We start from the raw sequence: 15974 nt of genomic DNA, 5'->3' as shown, positions 1-15974 counted from the left end.
ATCAAACGTATTGTGTATTTGGTGTAAATTTCAAAACTCAATATTTACAACATCAGGTTACTTTACCTTGAGTAAATGAAGGTACAGGTCTCTCTCTGGTGGTGAGCCTAATGACACCATGATTAGGGGGCTGAGTCACAGAGAAAACAAGACTCTCAGGTAGGGTGTCTTCATCCTCTATGTGAAGTTCATGTGTTGTTATCAGGTTCTGAGCCTGTAAATGAATTAGATATTTCAAAGAACTTGGGTAAAGGGAACTGAATTACAATATATATCACTTGGTAGTACAGTACATGTCCTCTTTATATGTTGTACCGATATATGTCATTTCACACATATGTTGCTAACAAGTATAATATAGGAAGAAATTTTCATGATACATCATTCGTTTCACATACTGTATAAGTCATCTGCATCATCCACTATTTTATATGAAGTCTGTGTATCTGAATATAATGCATAAATAGTGTTCAAAAAATCTAATACTGTATAATATAAAAATAACTATACAGTGGTAAGTAATAAAAGTGCCCTACAAGTGTTAAGTTACTGCAACACCAAAATGTGTCAGTCATTTCTCACACAACTGCATGTTAACCATTGTTATACAGTTTTACCCCGCTTAACGCGCTTAACGCTGGTTTTTCCACAGCTAGCGGTGAGTGGTCCTGCCCGGAGATGCTATTTTAGATTTTGACCATGGCATGCCACCCGCCCGCCTGCCTGCCTGCCTCTCCCTCCTCCCTCTCCCTCTCCACGGCAAATAAGCGGCGGCCTTGGCCAGAGTTGTTCTTGGTGTCGTATACTGTTAATTTATCACTGACGTCATATAGCGTCTCGGACTGTGATTAGCCATGCAGCCTACCCTCTGCTGCTAGCTGTAATTGGCTTAAAAGTATTATGGCCGTGGCCTTCTGGCGGGGGAGGAGGGAGGAGGAGGAGGCGGCCTTGGCCTGGCAGCGGCAGTTCATCCCTCAAAGTACACGCGGGTGCTTGCCTCCGTGTTCATCAAGTAGCCATGATCCCACCACCCCCAGAGAGAAACCTTTCCTTACCTGGACCCAGCGGCACTAAACCAAAGAAGACACGACGTTCATTAAGCTACGAGCTGAAGTACCAAATTGTTCAAGATTTGGAGAAAGGAAGACGCCAAGTTGATCTCGCGCGCCAGCATGGCGTCAACGAATCTACGATTCGTACAATAAAGAAGGATGCAGCCAAGATAAAGGAGCACATGAAGATCACAAAGTCTGCAGGTGCTTCATCTATCAGGTATTGCCAGAACAGGGTGCTGGCAAAAGTGGAAACTTTGCTGGTGAGTTATTTGGTGCGTCAGGCGCGACGCAACATGGCGGTGGACACGCGCTCAGTGCAGGAGTACGCACGTGAGCTATACGCAGCAGTGACACGTAAACTGGGAATTGCAGAGCCCAAACCCTTCAATGCTTCCCATGGTTGGCTGCATAGGTTTAAGAGGAGGAACAAGGTCACCAACATCAGCATTGTTGGTGAGGAAGCGAGTGCTGACCGTGCGGCGGCTAGAGATTTTCCTCCGTTTTTACGTGAGATTATGGAGGAAGGACAGTACAGTGACGACCAGGTGTTTAACATGGACGAATCTGGTCTTTTCTGGAAAAAGTTACCTTCCAAGACCTTCGTTGTCCAGTCTGCGAGCAAGGTAAGGGGCCGGAAGATGCAGAAGGAACGCATCACCGTCCTGTTTACCACCAATGCCTCCGGTACCTGTAAACCAAAGTTATCGGTGATTCACAAAGCCCGCAAGCCGCACGCCTACAAGAATATGGACATGAACAAGCTTAATGTCCACTGGCTAACCGCACGTAAGGCGTGGATGTCCTCTTCTCTGTCCCTCTTCTGGTTTGACAACTGTTTTGTTCCTGACGTGCAGAAATTCTGCGAGCAACAGAATGTTCCTTTCAATATTTTGTTGCTCCTTGACAACGCACCTGGACACTCGCCCCTACTTATGGATCGTCACCCCAACGTAAAAGTGGTCTTCCTTCCTCCCAACACTACGTCATTAATCCAGCCCATGGACCAGGAGTTAATCTGCAATGTTAAAGCTGCATACTCGGCAAAGAAATTCAAGCTCCTGAACGACTCTACCAACACCAAGGATGAGTTGCGTAAGCTGGGTGACACCGACAGCGAGAGTAAAAGCGACGAGGACAAGGAACAAGAGGCGGCGACTCAAGAACTTCTCGTCAAACAATTTTGGAAGAAGTTTAACGTCAAACAAGCTGTAGACTTCTTGGTGGAGGCATGGAATCTGCTGTCTATTGCTACGATTCGTCACGCATGGAGACATGTGTTGCATGGCATACCAGGTGAGAGGAGGAGTGAACCTGTGACTGGTCAGGTTCAGACTGTTGCAGTAGCAGTGGACCTTGCCAGAGAAGCTGCGCTCAGTATTACAGCTGAAGGCTTCTCCGAGACCACCAACGAAGACATCATGGAGGTGATCAGAGATCCTGAAGTGACTGCCGACGAGATGTTGGAAGAAGAACCCGCCAGTGAAGAGGAGGAAGAAGGTGCGTCATTCTCCGAAGAACCTAGTTTAAGTCATAGTGATATTAAGTGTGTCATAGAGTTAACAGAAAAAATTAAGTCCATCGTTTCCCGCGACACTGACGATGAACGCCATGACGTCTTCCATACCCGACTGGTGCAGGCTATGGAGCCGTACATCACGGTGTATCATGACAACATCAAAGCCAGCCGTCAGCAAAGCATAACCGAGTTCTTCGCCCGCAACCCACCACAGCCAGCCCAAGCCAGTGATAGTGATAGTGAAGTTGATTTTGAGGGATTTGTCAGGGAAGCCATAACAACTGTAAGTGACAGTGATATTGATTCACCTAGTAATGGTGATTCACCTAGTAATGGTGATTCACCTGAGGGGCAGTAATCTGCCCTCTGCCTCGGAACCAGCCTCCATCCCCGTATGCCGACCCATCTCTTCTACTACCGTGAGTGTTCCTCAAAAATTTTCGTTTTTTAACCTATTCTTTATTTTTCCTATGTTAACCTTTATCTTTCCTAACCTAACCTCTTCTATATTACTTGTTTTTCATGCCACCATAAAGTTAAGATAGAATTTTTACTACAACATAGTTATTTGTCGTCAAAAAGTGGAGTTTGGGGGTCGGGCTGGGTTCTATTGGAATTAATCCCATATGTTCTGTTATTCACTTAACGCGGTTTTCACTTAACGCGGGACCCTCTGGGTTCAATTGACCGCGTTAAGTGGGGTACAACTGTATGTAAGTAACCACAGAATTAGCAGAAAAGTCATCTTAAAGCATTAGTGTGCCTTCAGAATAAAGAAAATTTCTTCCCCCTTTTGAGCTGATGATACTTTGATGTTCACATGGACTTGGGTCTGGTTAAGATATTTTTTATTTTTTTCAGTGGCTGAAAGTTTACTAAGTACAGTAGTACAGTATAACCCCAAAAATTCTTACCCTGCCTTCCTTCTGTTGTAGAAAATGGAGTCCCCTGTTTGATGTTAGTATTGGTGTCCCATCATCTACTGCTGAGATTTCCACATGGATGGTAGAGGGCCGAGTGTCGACATCCTCACTCCTCCCATGTTGGTACATTGTGTTGGTGGAGTCTGACACTACGACGTCAAAGGAGTCTCGGTATGTGTCAGAACCATCGTGGAGGTAAGACACGTCCCCGTTATATATATCTAGCATTGTGAAAGTCTTCGGAAGAGACAGTATGAATACTGTAATTAATTCTTTTATATATATATATATGGATGTTTAGATAATTATTTTATGTGAATGACAGCTGCCAAAAGCTTCTCTAATAAAAAACTGTAGACTTGTTGTCACCTGTCCTGTCTGTATATTGCATTTATCAAACTGCCAGGAAGAATACAGTACTTAATACTGTACTTTCAGATACTGTACTCTTAGTCATTACTATTATTTTTTATATCTTACTATTTTATGTTAACTGTGAATAAATTGATTTTATAAATGTTGTTTTTATTTATCATAATTAAGAATCAAAAGTGGATAGGAGAAATACATTATCTTTAGTCACCATATCGTCATACACCATACTGTTGCTGCCTCAACTATGGAAAGGGATTTGCCATGGAATTACCAAAAGTGAAGCAAGTGATCTTTCACTTATTCAGCACACAATTACTATTACTCTGACACCATTTGTTGATGAGTTTTTGTAATGGTCTGGCCGTCACACTGGGAACCACACATGGAGTAAAAGTAAAAATGGAAAACTATAAAAAAAATGGTTGACATACTGGCAGTGAAAAATTATTTATAAATGGGTTCCATGGAATTTGTTGAGTTAAAGTTTTGTCCTGTACTTACTCTTTATTAAGAATATAAGAAAAAAGAGTCATTTACTTCAGGAGGTAGTACAATTCAGACTATGTATAGTGGAAATACCAGGAAAGGTAAGAAAATTAAAATTAGTAAGAAATAATGTCTGAAACATTTTGTGACATGAATATAGTATTTTGATGATCCACTTTTGAGTAACAAATGTATCTACCGAATTAAAAAAAGGAAGCAATGGCTAAAATCTTCTACTTTACTATAGTTTAGACTTCTTCAATGGTTCTTCCCACAAATCATGGCAGAAGGGTGTTTCTTTCACTCACTCCTCTTACAAGATTTTACAGCAAAATTTTCAAATACCAACCTTAAAATCCATATAGTCTTCGTTCACAACCACCTGTAGCTTTCCATGTTGGGGCCCTCGTACCACAGTGAAAGTGATCAGTTCATCTCTTGTGTCAGCATCTAAAGCTTCTAGTTCAAACTGAGAGATGATTTTCCTGGTTCCTTCCTGAACTTTGATGTGGTTTGTAACAAGAAGGGGAAGTTCATCATCCACAGGATTGATGTTGATGTTGAAAGACTGACTCACATTATTATACCTGGTTGAAAAAGGGCTTACAAGTCAATGTCCTAAGCCAACAATTATACTACAAACTTACAGTGAAATATTAATCCCATTTTCAGTTCTAAAATTCTGGGGGAATTTAAGCTAATTAAAATCCCCTCTGGTACTGCTTTTATATTTCTGAATTTAACTCTGTAAAAGTTTACCAAGCTTATATGTAAACAGTTTAAAAACAACAAATGCAGTCCAAGTCAAATAACTCCTCAAATGTGAATTAAGTAAATATATTTTTTACTAACCCATCTGAAACAATAAAAGTGAACTCGTCTGTAGTGCTCTCATCCATGGTCTGATGTTGGTACTGAAGAAGCCCCAACTCTAATGCTCCTTGAGTCCATGTTGACACGGCCTTTCCCGGAATTGTTGTTAGCTCGAGTCGTCCATGACTTGGCCCACTCAACAGCTTATTCAAATATTCAGATAATCTTTTATGAAACAATATACATTGAGGAGGACAATTTTGTACAATAATCAACATTCTTGTTGCATCCTAAACATGAATGCTTTTCAATACAGTACTTGATATTCATTTCTAGTTTAATATACTTACAGCATAGATTAAATCCATGGGATCTAACTCAGTATCGGTGGCTGAGAGAAGGTCTGCAGTAAGAGCAGCTGAAGCATCCTCCATGAGGGTAAGGCCCATGTTGATAGTAATGCGTGGTGGCTCTTTATCTTCTAGCACGGTGATAGAGAGGGCTTGATCCATCATCACGTTCCCTTCTGTATCTTGGAGGTTAAAACGTAGAGTATCTGTTCCACTCGGTGTATCTTTCTTGTGCACAAACCTGTCAAATAATTTGTTTAAGTAGCAAACAATATAAATGTGAGCAACAGAGTAATACAACACTGTTTATAAAGTGCATTATGCTAAAACTTGTGAAGTATGTTTACATGTGTAAAGATACACAACTAATGCTGTCATCTTACCTAACGTTGCCATTGAGGATGTCTTTCTGCATAAACATGGAGCCCACAACTAATGGACTCCATATATCAGATTGAGGTTGGTATATCTCAAGTTTTCCAGATACTGGTAAACTGGTTACAACATATTTTATCATCTCAGTCTCAGAATCAACATCCTCAGCAATTAGCAGAGAGGGAGAGATGATTGAGACCTCACCAGCTTTGAGTGTGAGGCCATGGTTGAGGAGTAATCTTGGAGCCTCATCCGTCTTCTGCAGTATGATGAACTCAACTATTCCACCTGTTTCGTGGTTGCTGTCACTAACCTGAAAATTTATTATACTGTAGTATAATAGTAAAAATCCATAACTTGATGTCTGTCTGTGTATATAGCATATTTTTATCCAAAATAAAGTTACACCATTTTAGGTAGCAAATCTTTCTTCTGAAATTATTAATGTAAAATTTCATATCATGACACTCTCTGGTAATTTTCATCATCACACACTTTTTAATAAGTTGTAGCAGATTACCATAATTTCCATAATGTCTTCTGGGTCTCTAGAGCCATCATGACTATAGAGAATAAGCTCATCTAACAGGTCTTGAAAAGTGAAGCTCTGACCTCTAGTAAGCAGCTCACTGTTTTTGATAGAAGATTCTTGGGATATCTTCCTGTGTAGAGATCCTATAGGAGAGATATAAAGTGTCTGATAAAACTTATTGGTGGACAACATTAAATCAATATATGACTCATTATCTATTTACATATAAAAAAGGTTCCCATTCCACCACTATCTTACCACGACTGGGTGGTTGTTCTATTTTCACAATGAGGTCCTCAGGCTCAGTGTCTGTGTCAGATATGAAGAGTGACTGGTTGCGGATGACTACAGTCTGACCTTTTTCTACCACCACCTGCTCTCCTAATATAACTGGCGACTCATCATTCGTAGGCTGTGAACAAAGAATACTGTACTATCTTATATTTCAAACTGATGTACATCCTCCTTTACAATCAAATGAACAAAAGTTTCAATAAAATTTCTACACATACTGTTGCTACTGTGTACAATTAAAATTAGTAGGAAGCCAGAGATCTATTCTATCAGTACACGTTTTCTTTAAAAAATTTTTTTGTTCATACGGTTGATTCCTACATCAGAGACTTCTAGGAAAAAGGTTCTTCTGAAGCTGTCCCATGCTTTGTGACCTATCTTCAGGGACCTTGTTCCAAACCATAGAAAGTTATATTCATTATGCCCCCTTCCCTTCGAAAAAAAAAAAAAAAATCAAATTTGTTGAACATTACCTGGATAGTGATATTAGACCTCAGGACAGGTGATTCATTCATGCCATCCGTGACATGGAAGAGAAAAGAATCATGGACAGGCTCTTGATGGCGATGCTGAGATTGAATGTATGTTACTCTGCTTTCTTGCAAGTCTAACAGAGCAAACTCCAACATTGGTGATGTCTCTCCAGGGGTGCTCTTAGGCTCTGAAATTATGAGGAGATATGCCTTAAATACCTGGCTAATAAGTTAATTGATATCAGTTAAGCCATGAAAGCGTTGAAAATGGCCAGATAATGTTGATGATGATGGAATGCACCTACACAACAGATTAAACAAAAATTTTCAACTACAATTTTCTTCCTTCATATCAACTGTAATATTCTTATCCTCTTATAGGTCATACTATCTTCCATCCTTGGCAGAAATATATTTCTAATTGGAACTTCTTTACCAATAAAATATCCTTAAAAGACAAACAGCTCTGTAGCTCTTTAACGTTTTGGCTTCGGGTCACGTCACATGATGTGGATCTGTAGAGCTTTAGGTCAATTCATATGATGTTTTGATCTTTTGCTGGCCTATTTGAATAAAAAGGGCAGAAATGGCTGGATTATGTTGCCAAGTAGGTATTTATCTTTCACTCACTCACATATGAGAGCCTCTCAGTCTCTTCTCAGTAGCTTCTCAGCTTGAGTGATGTCGGCATCTTGCCATTGGACTTGACTCACTTCACCATGTATTTCTATCCCCCTATCCCCAAGCACATGTCTAGTACAGTATAGTGATCAAGTATTGGAGTAGTAATAATGATTATAACACAGTAGTGTAAATAATAATTACATAGTAAAACAAGTGTCCTGTACCTCAAACTGTCTACAAATTAGTGTTGTTTACTTCATTACTACGGAGTCACACACATGCCAATTCGTGAACATTCTCGACTCTCCCTAGCTTCTATGTCACAGAGCAGTTTCTCAGATATGGCTCTTTGACAAAAAATAAAAATATGAAGTGCTAATCCCTGATAATGGCATACCTCTGATATCAATGGCATGCACAAATATTTGAGACTCTGAGTCAGCTGACTGGCTGAACTGGATGGTTCACTTTCGGCATTGCCCAAAGATATTTTTTGTCCGTAAAATGTACACTTTGTATTTTATGATGTGCCATGTGTCATTTTTATTGTGTATTATAGCAGTTTTGGTTCAATTTTGGCATATGTAAAATAGAGACTAACAAAGGACTGGAGCCTATTGTCATTGAAATCTAACTCGGACAATAAAGTTTCCACGGATGAAGCTGATTTCATGAAGTTATCCACTTTACTGCCAGAGGTATAACTGTATTTGATTTAGAGGAATCCTTCCTTTTGTGGAATTGGCCTGCACGCTTTATTAAGTTAAATTCATCACTTTAGTTCAAGAGAGTACCGCTGTATCTTAAAGAATAATTTTTTTAGCTTTATGATTATAATACAAGTAACAAGGAAAAAGCACAATAAATCAACATTAGAAAAATAGCAAACCTTTCTACTTTTCATTATGGTTTACTTATTACAGTTATTTGTATTTTCCTACAAAAAGTTTACCACTTACCAGCATTAGTATTAGTAATATATCCAAATATTGGGGGGGCATCAACTACAATTACAAGACTGGATGAAGGAGTATCTACATCATGGACAGTGATGGAGGCTGGTGGAAGGACCACACTACTGCCCTCTGCAACAATGATGGGATCTTCTACCACCACTACAGGCTCTTTATTATCTACATTCTGGATCATCACCTTCAACACCTGCAACAAATTATGATCTTTATAATAATAACATTGAAAACTAACAATGATACAATAATAAACAGCGACTGTATTCTTCTTCTATTGGATATGAGATTCTATATCTATCCATATTCAACAACACTTTTAAATTCTCATTTAGAAACCACAGACTAACACCCACTACTAAACACTGAAAAATATGGCTTATAAAATTATCAAGTATATGTGACTTACATTTCAAAACAATTCTGAACTTATTTTTTAAAACTCTGAGACTACTGAAGCTTTGGTGTAAATTACCTGATTACTGAGGACATTATTTTGAGGATCGGTTACATTAAAAACCAATTTATCGGTCACAGCTTTCATCCCAATTTCTTTATCTGATGTGTAGTTGACTAAACCATAGAAAATATCTGCCTGAGTAAACTTATGGGTTTCATTAAGCTTTCTTGTTATTCCTGAAGGTTCAGTAGTAACCAGAGCACCATACTGGGGCTGACTGATGAGGGTATAAACCAAGTCCTCATCATTGGAATGGATGTCTGTGAAGTGAAGGTGCCAACTACTAACAACTTTTGATTCATCTAGAAAAAGAAGTAAAATACATTATAAAGAAAAAAGGTTAAATAACAATAATTTTTTAAAGTATGGAGTAAAGAAGGAAAAATATAGGTAAGGAGATCACAGGCAGCAAAGTGATTATGATTTTGGAAGGCAGTAACTGATGGGAATGATGAATCACTTTAATAATCATCAGTGGTCACTGATGCCTGCCAGTCTACATACCAGTATTGTACTGAAAATAAAAAAAATATTTATTGAAAAAGAAATGTGAAAACATAAGATATTAAAATCTGTCTATAACAAATAGAAAGCATAATGAGACTGATATGGTTACGTACATGAAGCTTTTTACATAAAGCAGTCAGTAACAAGGCAAAAGAAAAGTCTGGATAAAAATTAAATCATAATTATTCATTCTCTGACAACTATCATGTGCTAAAGATCACATACTGTATTCATGAATACTTACATTCATTTAATGTCATAGAAAATGTGGCATTGTCGCTTCTCATTGGTTGTTGCTGATCATCATGACGAATCGTAATTGCAATGCGAGAGCTTGCCTCTGAAGAGTGGCCCAGTGCAAGGAAAACAAATGAGTCGTATGTGGTGTCTGACCCATCATGGCTGTACAAGATCCGAGCGTTACCTATTTCTTTATAGTCCAAACTGTCCTCTGAAAACAAGTGTTGACTGTATAACTGAATATGATATAAATGGATATGGTGCCAAATGATGGCATCAATAACTTTAAAATGATATAGAGCAATATATAAATGTCCAAGGTCCTGGCATCCATTACATTTTCTTCCAAATATCAGTCTTAATGTAACTCATGGTACAAGCCACCTCACCCACCACAAACTCCAGTAAACTATTGTACAGTACTGTATTACCTTGTTTGGGCTCTTTCATTTTGTTCAACACATAAACACACTAAGCTGTTTTCATCCATCCAATCCACTTGCATTTTTAATCTAAAAATTTCCTCCTTCATTTTCAGAAGCAACCCTTCCTTTATTTCATTTCTTCCTCTCACATGTCCATTTCTCACAGCCAGCTTTTCTCACTCTACAGTCAAATCTCAAAAACTTTATCTCCACTGTTCGTTCAATTGAAAATTACTGAAAATATATTATGAAACTGTCTCGTTAAATGAGAACATTGATTTGACAAGATATAAAATATTACAGTACAGTACTTCAAAAGATACTTTACCCTGTACAGTACAGTATATAGATTTAAGTAAAAATTAATAGAGTACCCTGTTCTATAATATTGTGGATATTTAAAAAGTTCTAAAAAATGGAACAATGAAAAGAAAAAGTAACATGCAAATGGACAGTTATTTTGCCTTACCTTCAGTAAATATAGAGGATTCATCATCAATTTCTATGGTTAAGGTCCCATGGAGAGGTGCTTCCAACAGGATGAAGATAACCTCCTCTTTAGGTTCTAAGTTACTCAGCTCAAAGAACTCTCGCTCCAAGAGTACTGAGGCATGCTAGAGTAAAGAAGATAACATTCAGTCTTTAATATACTCTATTGTATCAGGGCCAGATTCAGGAGTGGGCAAAGTGGGCAGCTGCCCAGGGGCCTCCACAATCTGGGGGCCTCCACATATTACAATATTTTATTTATTTGTTTATTCATTTGGATTATTTTTATTTTCATTCTTTAAAATTCATGTTTATCTATTCCATCACGTAAAACTATGTTCAGTAAGAAGCGTGATAGAAATTAGGCTAGCTACTCCTTAAAATTCATGAATACGTACCTGGTTTTCCTATGAACCGTATATTTTTAATATTTTTAATATAACTGCATATGGCTTCAAAATTCTCCAAAGAAGTGTTCAAATTTCAAAATTTTTCCGGGGGGCCTACAGAACCCCCTCGAACTCCCAGATGTTTAGGCTCACTTCACTCGCCACCCCACCCTCTTGGGTAGTTATAATGAGGGGGGCCTCCACAGGTCTAAATCTGACACTGTACTGTATATCACCTAAAATTTCTTAATTGTATGACTCACACTTGATATATATATATATATATATATATATACATACATACATACATACATACATACATACATACATATATATATATATATATATATATATATATATATATATATATATATATATATATATATATATATATATATATATATATATATACTATATATATATATATATATATATATATATATATATATATATATATATATATATATATATATATATATATATATATATATATATATATATATATATATATATATATATATATATATATATATATATATATATATATATATATATATATATATATATATATATATATATATATATATATATATATATATATATATATATATATATATATATATATATCGTGTATATACAGCATACCTTACTAAAGGTGTTTATAAATTTAACTTTCAAGTTTATTTCAGTAATAATAAAGGTGGTGACTAAGTAAAAAAAGAGTTGTAACTGAAAGCTAAGTAAACACTCACACTACTGATGACCAGCTCGGGGTTCTCATGAGAGAAGGAGAGTTGCGTACCCTTCTGGGTGACCACATGAATGGTAAACTTCTGCTCGGGCAACTTGTTTGGCTCTCCTGTCATTTGGTCTGACACTAAAGGAGGATTAAAGTTTTTTACTTAATAGTAATAGAATATACAGTAATGTAGTACTGTACTGTACTGTACATTAAAATAAATTATTAGCTAAAAATAATCTACATTTCAAATCCAAAGTTGTTATGCAATGATAAAATGACATGCTTTTTTCTTTCTACAGTATTTTTAAATATAATTTTCACCGCTTATTAGCCAACTAGCCATTGGTATGGTCGGTCTATCCAGTGTTAGTACTGTACTGTACAAGAGGAAACCAGAGTCTGGGAAACCTGTGATGTTTGGTAGGGTCTGGGCCAAACAGGACTCAAACCCTTGACACATTGATGAAAGATATGTCTCTTACTGTTGTACCACTAACACCAGTAAACCCATTTTTACATGAGGTTGCACACTTGTGAATCCATTAACAAAGTGGAAATAGGGGTTAGGGTCTGGGAACCAATGAACCATCCATTATTGGAATTTTATCTTCCTATGCCTGGCATTATACAGTACAGCCCTCAAATAACATTAACTGTTCACCAATATGCAAAACTAAAATATAAAAGCTTTACAGATCCATAAATTAACAATTTAATAATATCTTTCAGAGACAAAGTCAAGTAACTAAGTAAACGATGCAGATGCTGAGAATGAAAGGAGGCTGGAGTCACTACCAAGATCAGAGTAGCTACCAAGGACTATTTCCGGCCACATTAGAGTATTGCAATGATTTTCCACAACATTTATACTGTACTTTCATTACGTGTAACAAATGCAACATGCCACCTCATCCCATTTTTTCACCCGCCATAGTGAATCGAACATTGCTAAACCGAATTTGGACCTAATGTTAAAAAAAAGTAAATTTTTTTATTTAGTTAACTGAATTATCATTAAGTGAATTAATGCTAAATGAGGGATACCTCTATAATATTATCTAAAGACTAAGCTGTGTCTAATAAACTAATAACATTACCTGTGAATTTAAAACTGAAATATTTATCCTCTTGTCCCATGTCTGCCAAAGGAGGCATATATATAATTTTCATATCGTTAATGTCTGCTTGCATGAACTGACGGAGTTCCAATCCAGGTGAGTCAATATGGAAAAGTGAGCCATCAGAAGGCCCTAATGGGTGAGTAATGGTATACACTAGATGCTCTGCTGACTCTACTCCTGAGAATGACAGATGGCCAGGGGTGATTGTTACTGCTTGACCTTCCTGCACCTGAAAAAGACAGACTTTATCATACACTGACACTGCATCCAGTAAATATCAGACATTGTCAGGGAGATGTGGTGGAAGGGAAACTAGGTGAGAATATATGGAACAAGTGATTCAGAAGAACTGTCTGGGATTGAGAGACTGAAAGTAGAGATTCGATGGAATTGGAAGATGAGGATCAGTGTAGAGAGTAAAATATATTGGCTGTAAAATGTGAAGAAAATAATCGAAGCTTAAAGCATGAAATCCTATTTTACGACTGAGGGGGAGGAAATGAATGACTTGTAATACACACTCTTTGTGCCCTGAGGAGAGAGGATATAGTTTAACGGTAGATAACACTAACCAGGCAGTCATGGGTGGCTAGTGATACATTTGCTACAAGCAGCACTTCTTTTCTATTTTGTTTTCAATCAATGGACTCCATGCACCGGGTCAAAGCTCGGTGGAGACTCTTGGTCAAAATGAGTGACTCTGGTCAAATTTCCAATAAAAAACTAAATGACGAAGAGAATTTAACTTTGTCTACCAACCAAGTGTCATAAAAAAATTATCTGGGTAAAATGAGTTAATTAACATTTGCTTTGTAATCATAGGGTAAACATGCATGGTAACTAAAGACCTCTCACCTCAATACTTTTAACTTAGTTTATTGTATGGTATTAAATACTGTGTGGCATTATCCCCCCCAAAACTAAGAATACATAACAATGTGCATTATTAACATTTACGGTATCCTTCAATACCAGCCCCAGTAGAAGATGGGAGGGAAATGTGTGTTCTGTATGGAATATGGCACACCTGTGATGGTTGAGCTATGAGCTCCACTTTATAACTAAGGAAAGGTTTGAAGTACTTGAGTTTATAAATCACAGGTGAAATAGTTGACTCAGTGGAGCTAATGCATTGCTGGATTTTGAGTTAACCAGTGGTGCAGGTGGGATACAAATGACCATGAATCAACTGGCAGAGAAAGGCTATTACCAAAGCTCATAAAATCAAGATACCACATGAAACTCAAAATTTAGGTGTTACTAAAAAGTTGATATACCAGTACTGTACAACTGCTCAGATAGGCCTAAGGTGTCAATATCAAAATTTCCAACTTACGGTTATACCAAACTGGATGCCTGGAGCTGGGAACATCTCCATCTTCTCGGGTGAAGGTTCCACCTGGATAATGAAGGACTGGTCAGCCAGCATGTTTGGTGGGTGTGAGCTGTCGGTCACAGAGAAGAGCAACTGGTCTGACGTCATGTCCCCACCTTGCTCTCCTGAGTGAACATACCACACACGGCCTTCATTCACATCACGCTGGGTGAAGCTGTGATGATTGGAAATATGGTTTTATTATGTAGTCAAAGTAAGTTTTATAGTTTTCTTTGTCACTTTAGCATAAACTAAGCTATGTCACTCTTTTCCAAATAATTTTTTTAGGATTTAAAAATACAAATACTGTACCATAATCCCCCATATATGACCATCTCCATAGTTAATAACTTATAAATGTTTGAAAAGTTAATTTGAACCCTTACTCTTTGTACATGTAAAGGTTTTGAAGGTGTTCATGAAATTTATGTTGGGGCACAGTGAACAAAATTAGTTCTCTGTCAGCAATCCTTGATGTGGCTGTCCACTACATGGGAGACAAAAGCAGCATTATTTGTTGTGTCTTTTTTGCAATGCTAGGACTTTGTACCTATAATCTGTGTACTATGTATCATAACTTCCATGCTGAGTTTGTGCCTTCTGTGAGTGTGTTATAATGGCTGCCCTATGTAGCCTTCTGGTGGTGATGTAGCCAGCAAGAAAATGGGAAAATATTAATTTACAAACAAAGAAATCCAGCCATCCAGCATGTCCAGCTGGTCCACACCACACCACACCACACCACACCACACCACACCCCACCACACCACACCACACCCCACCCCAACCATCACAACTGCAGTACAGTATCTCCATTTTATTATTGTTACAGGTGTGTGAATTATATTATTCAAATTTGGATATAAATGTTTAACTTACATTTGAAATGCAAATACCATACCAATATTTTGTTGAAAAACATTTACTGTACTGTGGATGGAATTATACATGTTATTAAGTACTTGAACCTAACCTTTTACTGCCCATTAGAGCTTTGCCAGTGTACGATTTCACTCTCTTATGACCCTCATTTTTACTGAACCTCAAACATTTGCAGGGAAACACAGTGCAGGTTATTGAACTTGTAGAATTTACTGCCAAGAGAGTTCTTGATGACAATAAAAGCATTGTATATAAACTTTAAATATTGAGGCCAATAATCATTCAAGGAATTTCATCGTCAATCCTCATAGGCATACCTTGTAGTGGGTCTGACAAGATGGGTCTCGTCCATCTGGGTCCAGCCATCATTGTAAAACCCGTCTGGGGCAGGTGGCAGTGGAATGATTAAGGTCAACTGCCCTGTTAGTAGATATACAAATATCAAAGTTAAAATAGCTCTTCTGTATCATCCAAAACACACATTCTATACAGCAGACATCTTTAAAAACTAAAGTCACATATCCCACCACAAGTTATATCCCTAAAAACTATTATGTTTT

General features: G+C 37.5%; 1 protein-coding gene across 2 annotated transcripts in view; it reads right to left on the bottom strand.

Annotated features, from left to right (window-relative positions):
• Positions 1–15974, bottom strand: part of LOC121867386 (extracellular matrix organizing protein FRAS1-like) — an 82001-nt gene that overhangs the window by 18671 nt on the left and 47356 nt on the right. For both annotated transcript variants that reach the window (XM_042367301.1, XM_042367302.1), the window contains 17 exons: positions 15732–15834; positions 14494–14707; positions 13134–13386; positions 12047–12171; positions 10886–11030; positions 9996–10202; positions 9260–9546; positions 8776–8977; positions 7193–7380; positions 6684–6837; positions 6414–6568; positions 5902–6206; positions 5519–5759; positions 5208–5371; positions 4705–4942; positions 3486–3731; positions 67–214 (listed from right to left, as the gene is read on the bottom strand). In XM_042367301.1, the coding sequence (XP_042223235.1) occupies positions 67–214; positions 3486–3731; positions 4705–4942; positions 5208–5371; positions 5519–5759; positions 5902–6206; positions 6414–6568; positions 6684–6837; positions 7193–7380; positions 8776–8977; positions 9260–9546; positions 9996–10202; positions 10886–11030; positions 12047–12171; positions 13134–13386; positions 14494–14707; positions 15732–15834 (3375 nt within the window). The remainder of the gene's footprint in view (positions 1–66; positions 215–3485; positions 3732–4704; positions 4943–5207; positions 5372–5518; positions 5760–5901; positions 6207–6413; positions 6569–6683; positions 6838–7192; positions 7381–8775; positions 8978–9259; positions 9547–9995; positions 10203–10885; positions 11031–12046; positions 12172–13133; positions 13387–14493; positions 14708–15731; positions 15835–15974) is intronic.

This window comes from Homarus americanus, unplaced genomic scaffold (assembly GCF_018991925.1).
Source record: "Homarus americanus isolate GMGI-L3 unplaced genomic scaffold, GMGI_Hamer_2.0 scaffold18418, whole genome shotgun sequence".
Classification (NCBI taxonomy): Eukaryota; Metazoa; Arthropoda; class Malacostraca; order Decapoda; family Nephropidae; genus Homarus; species Homarus americanus.
This window is presented reverse-complemented; position numbering and strand designations above follow the sequence as displayed.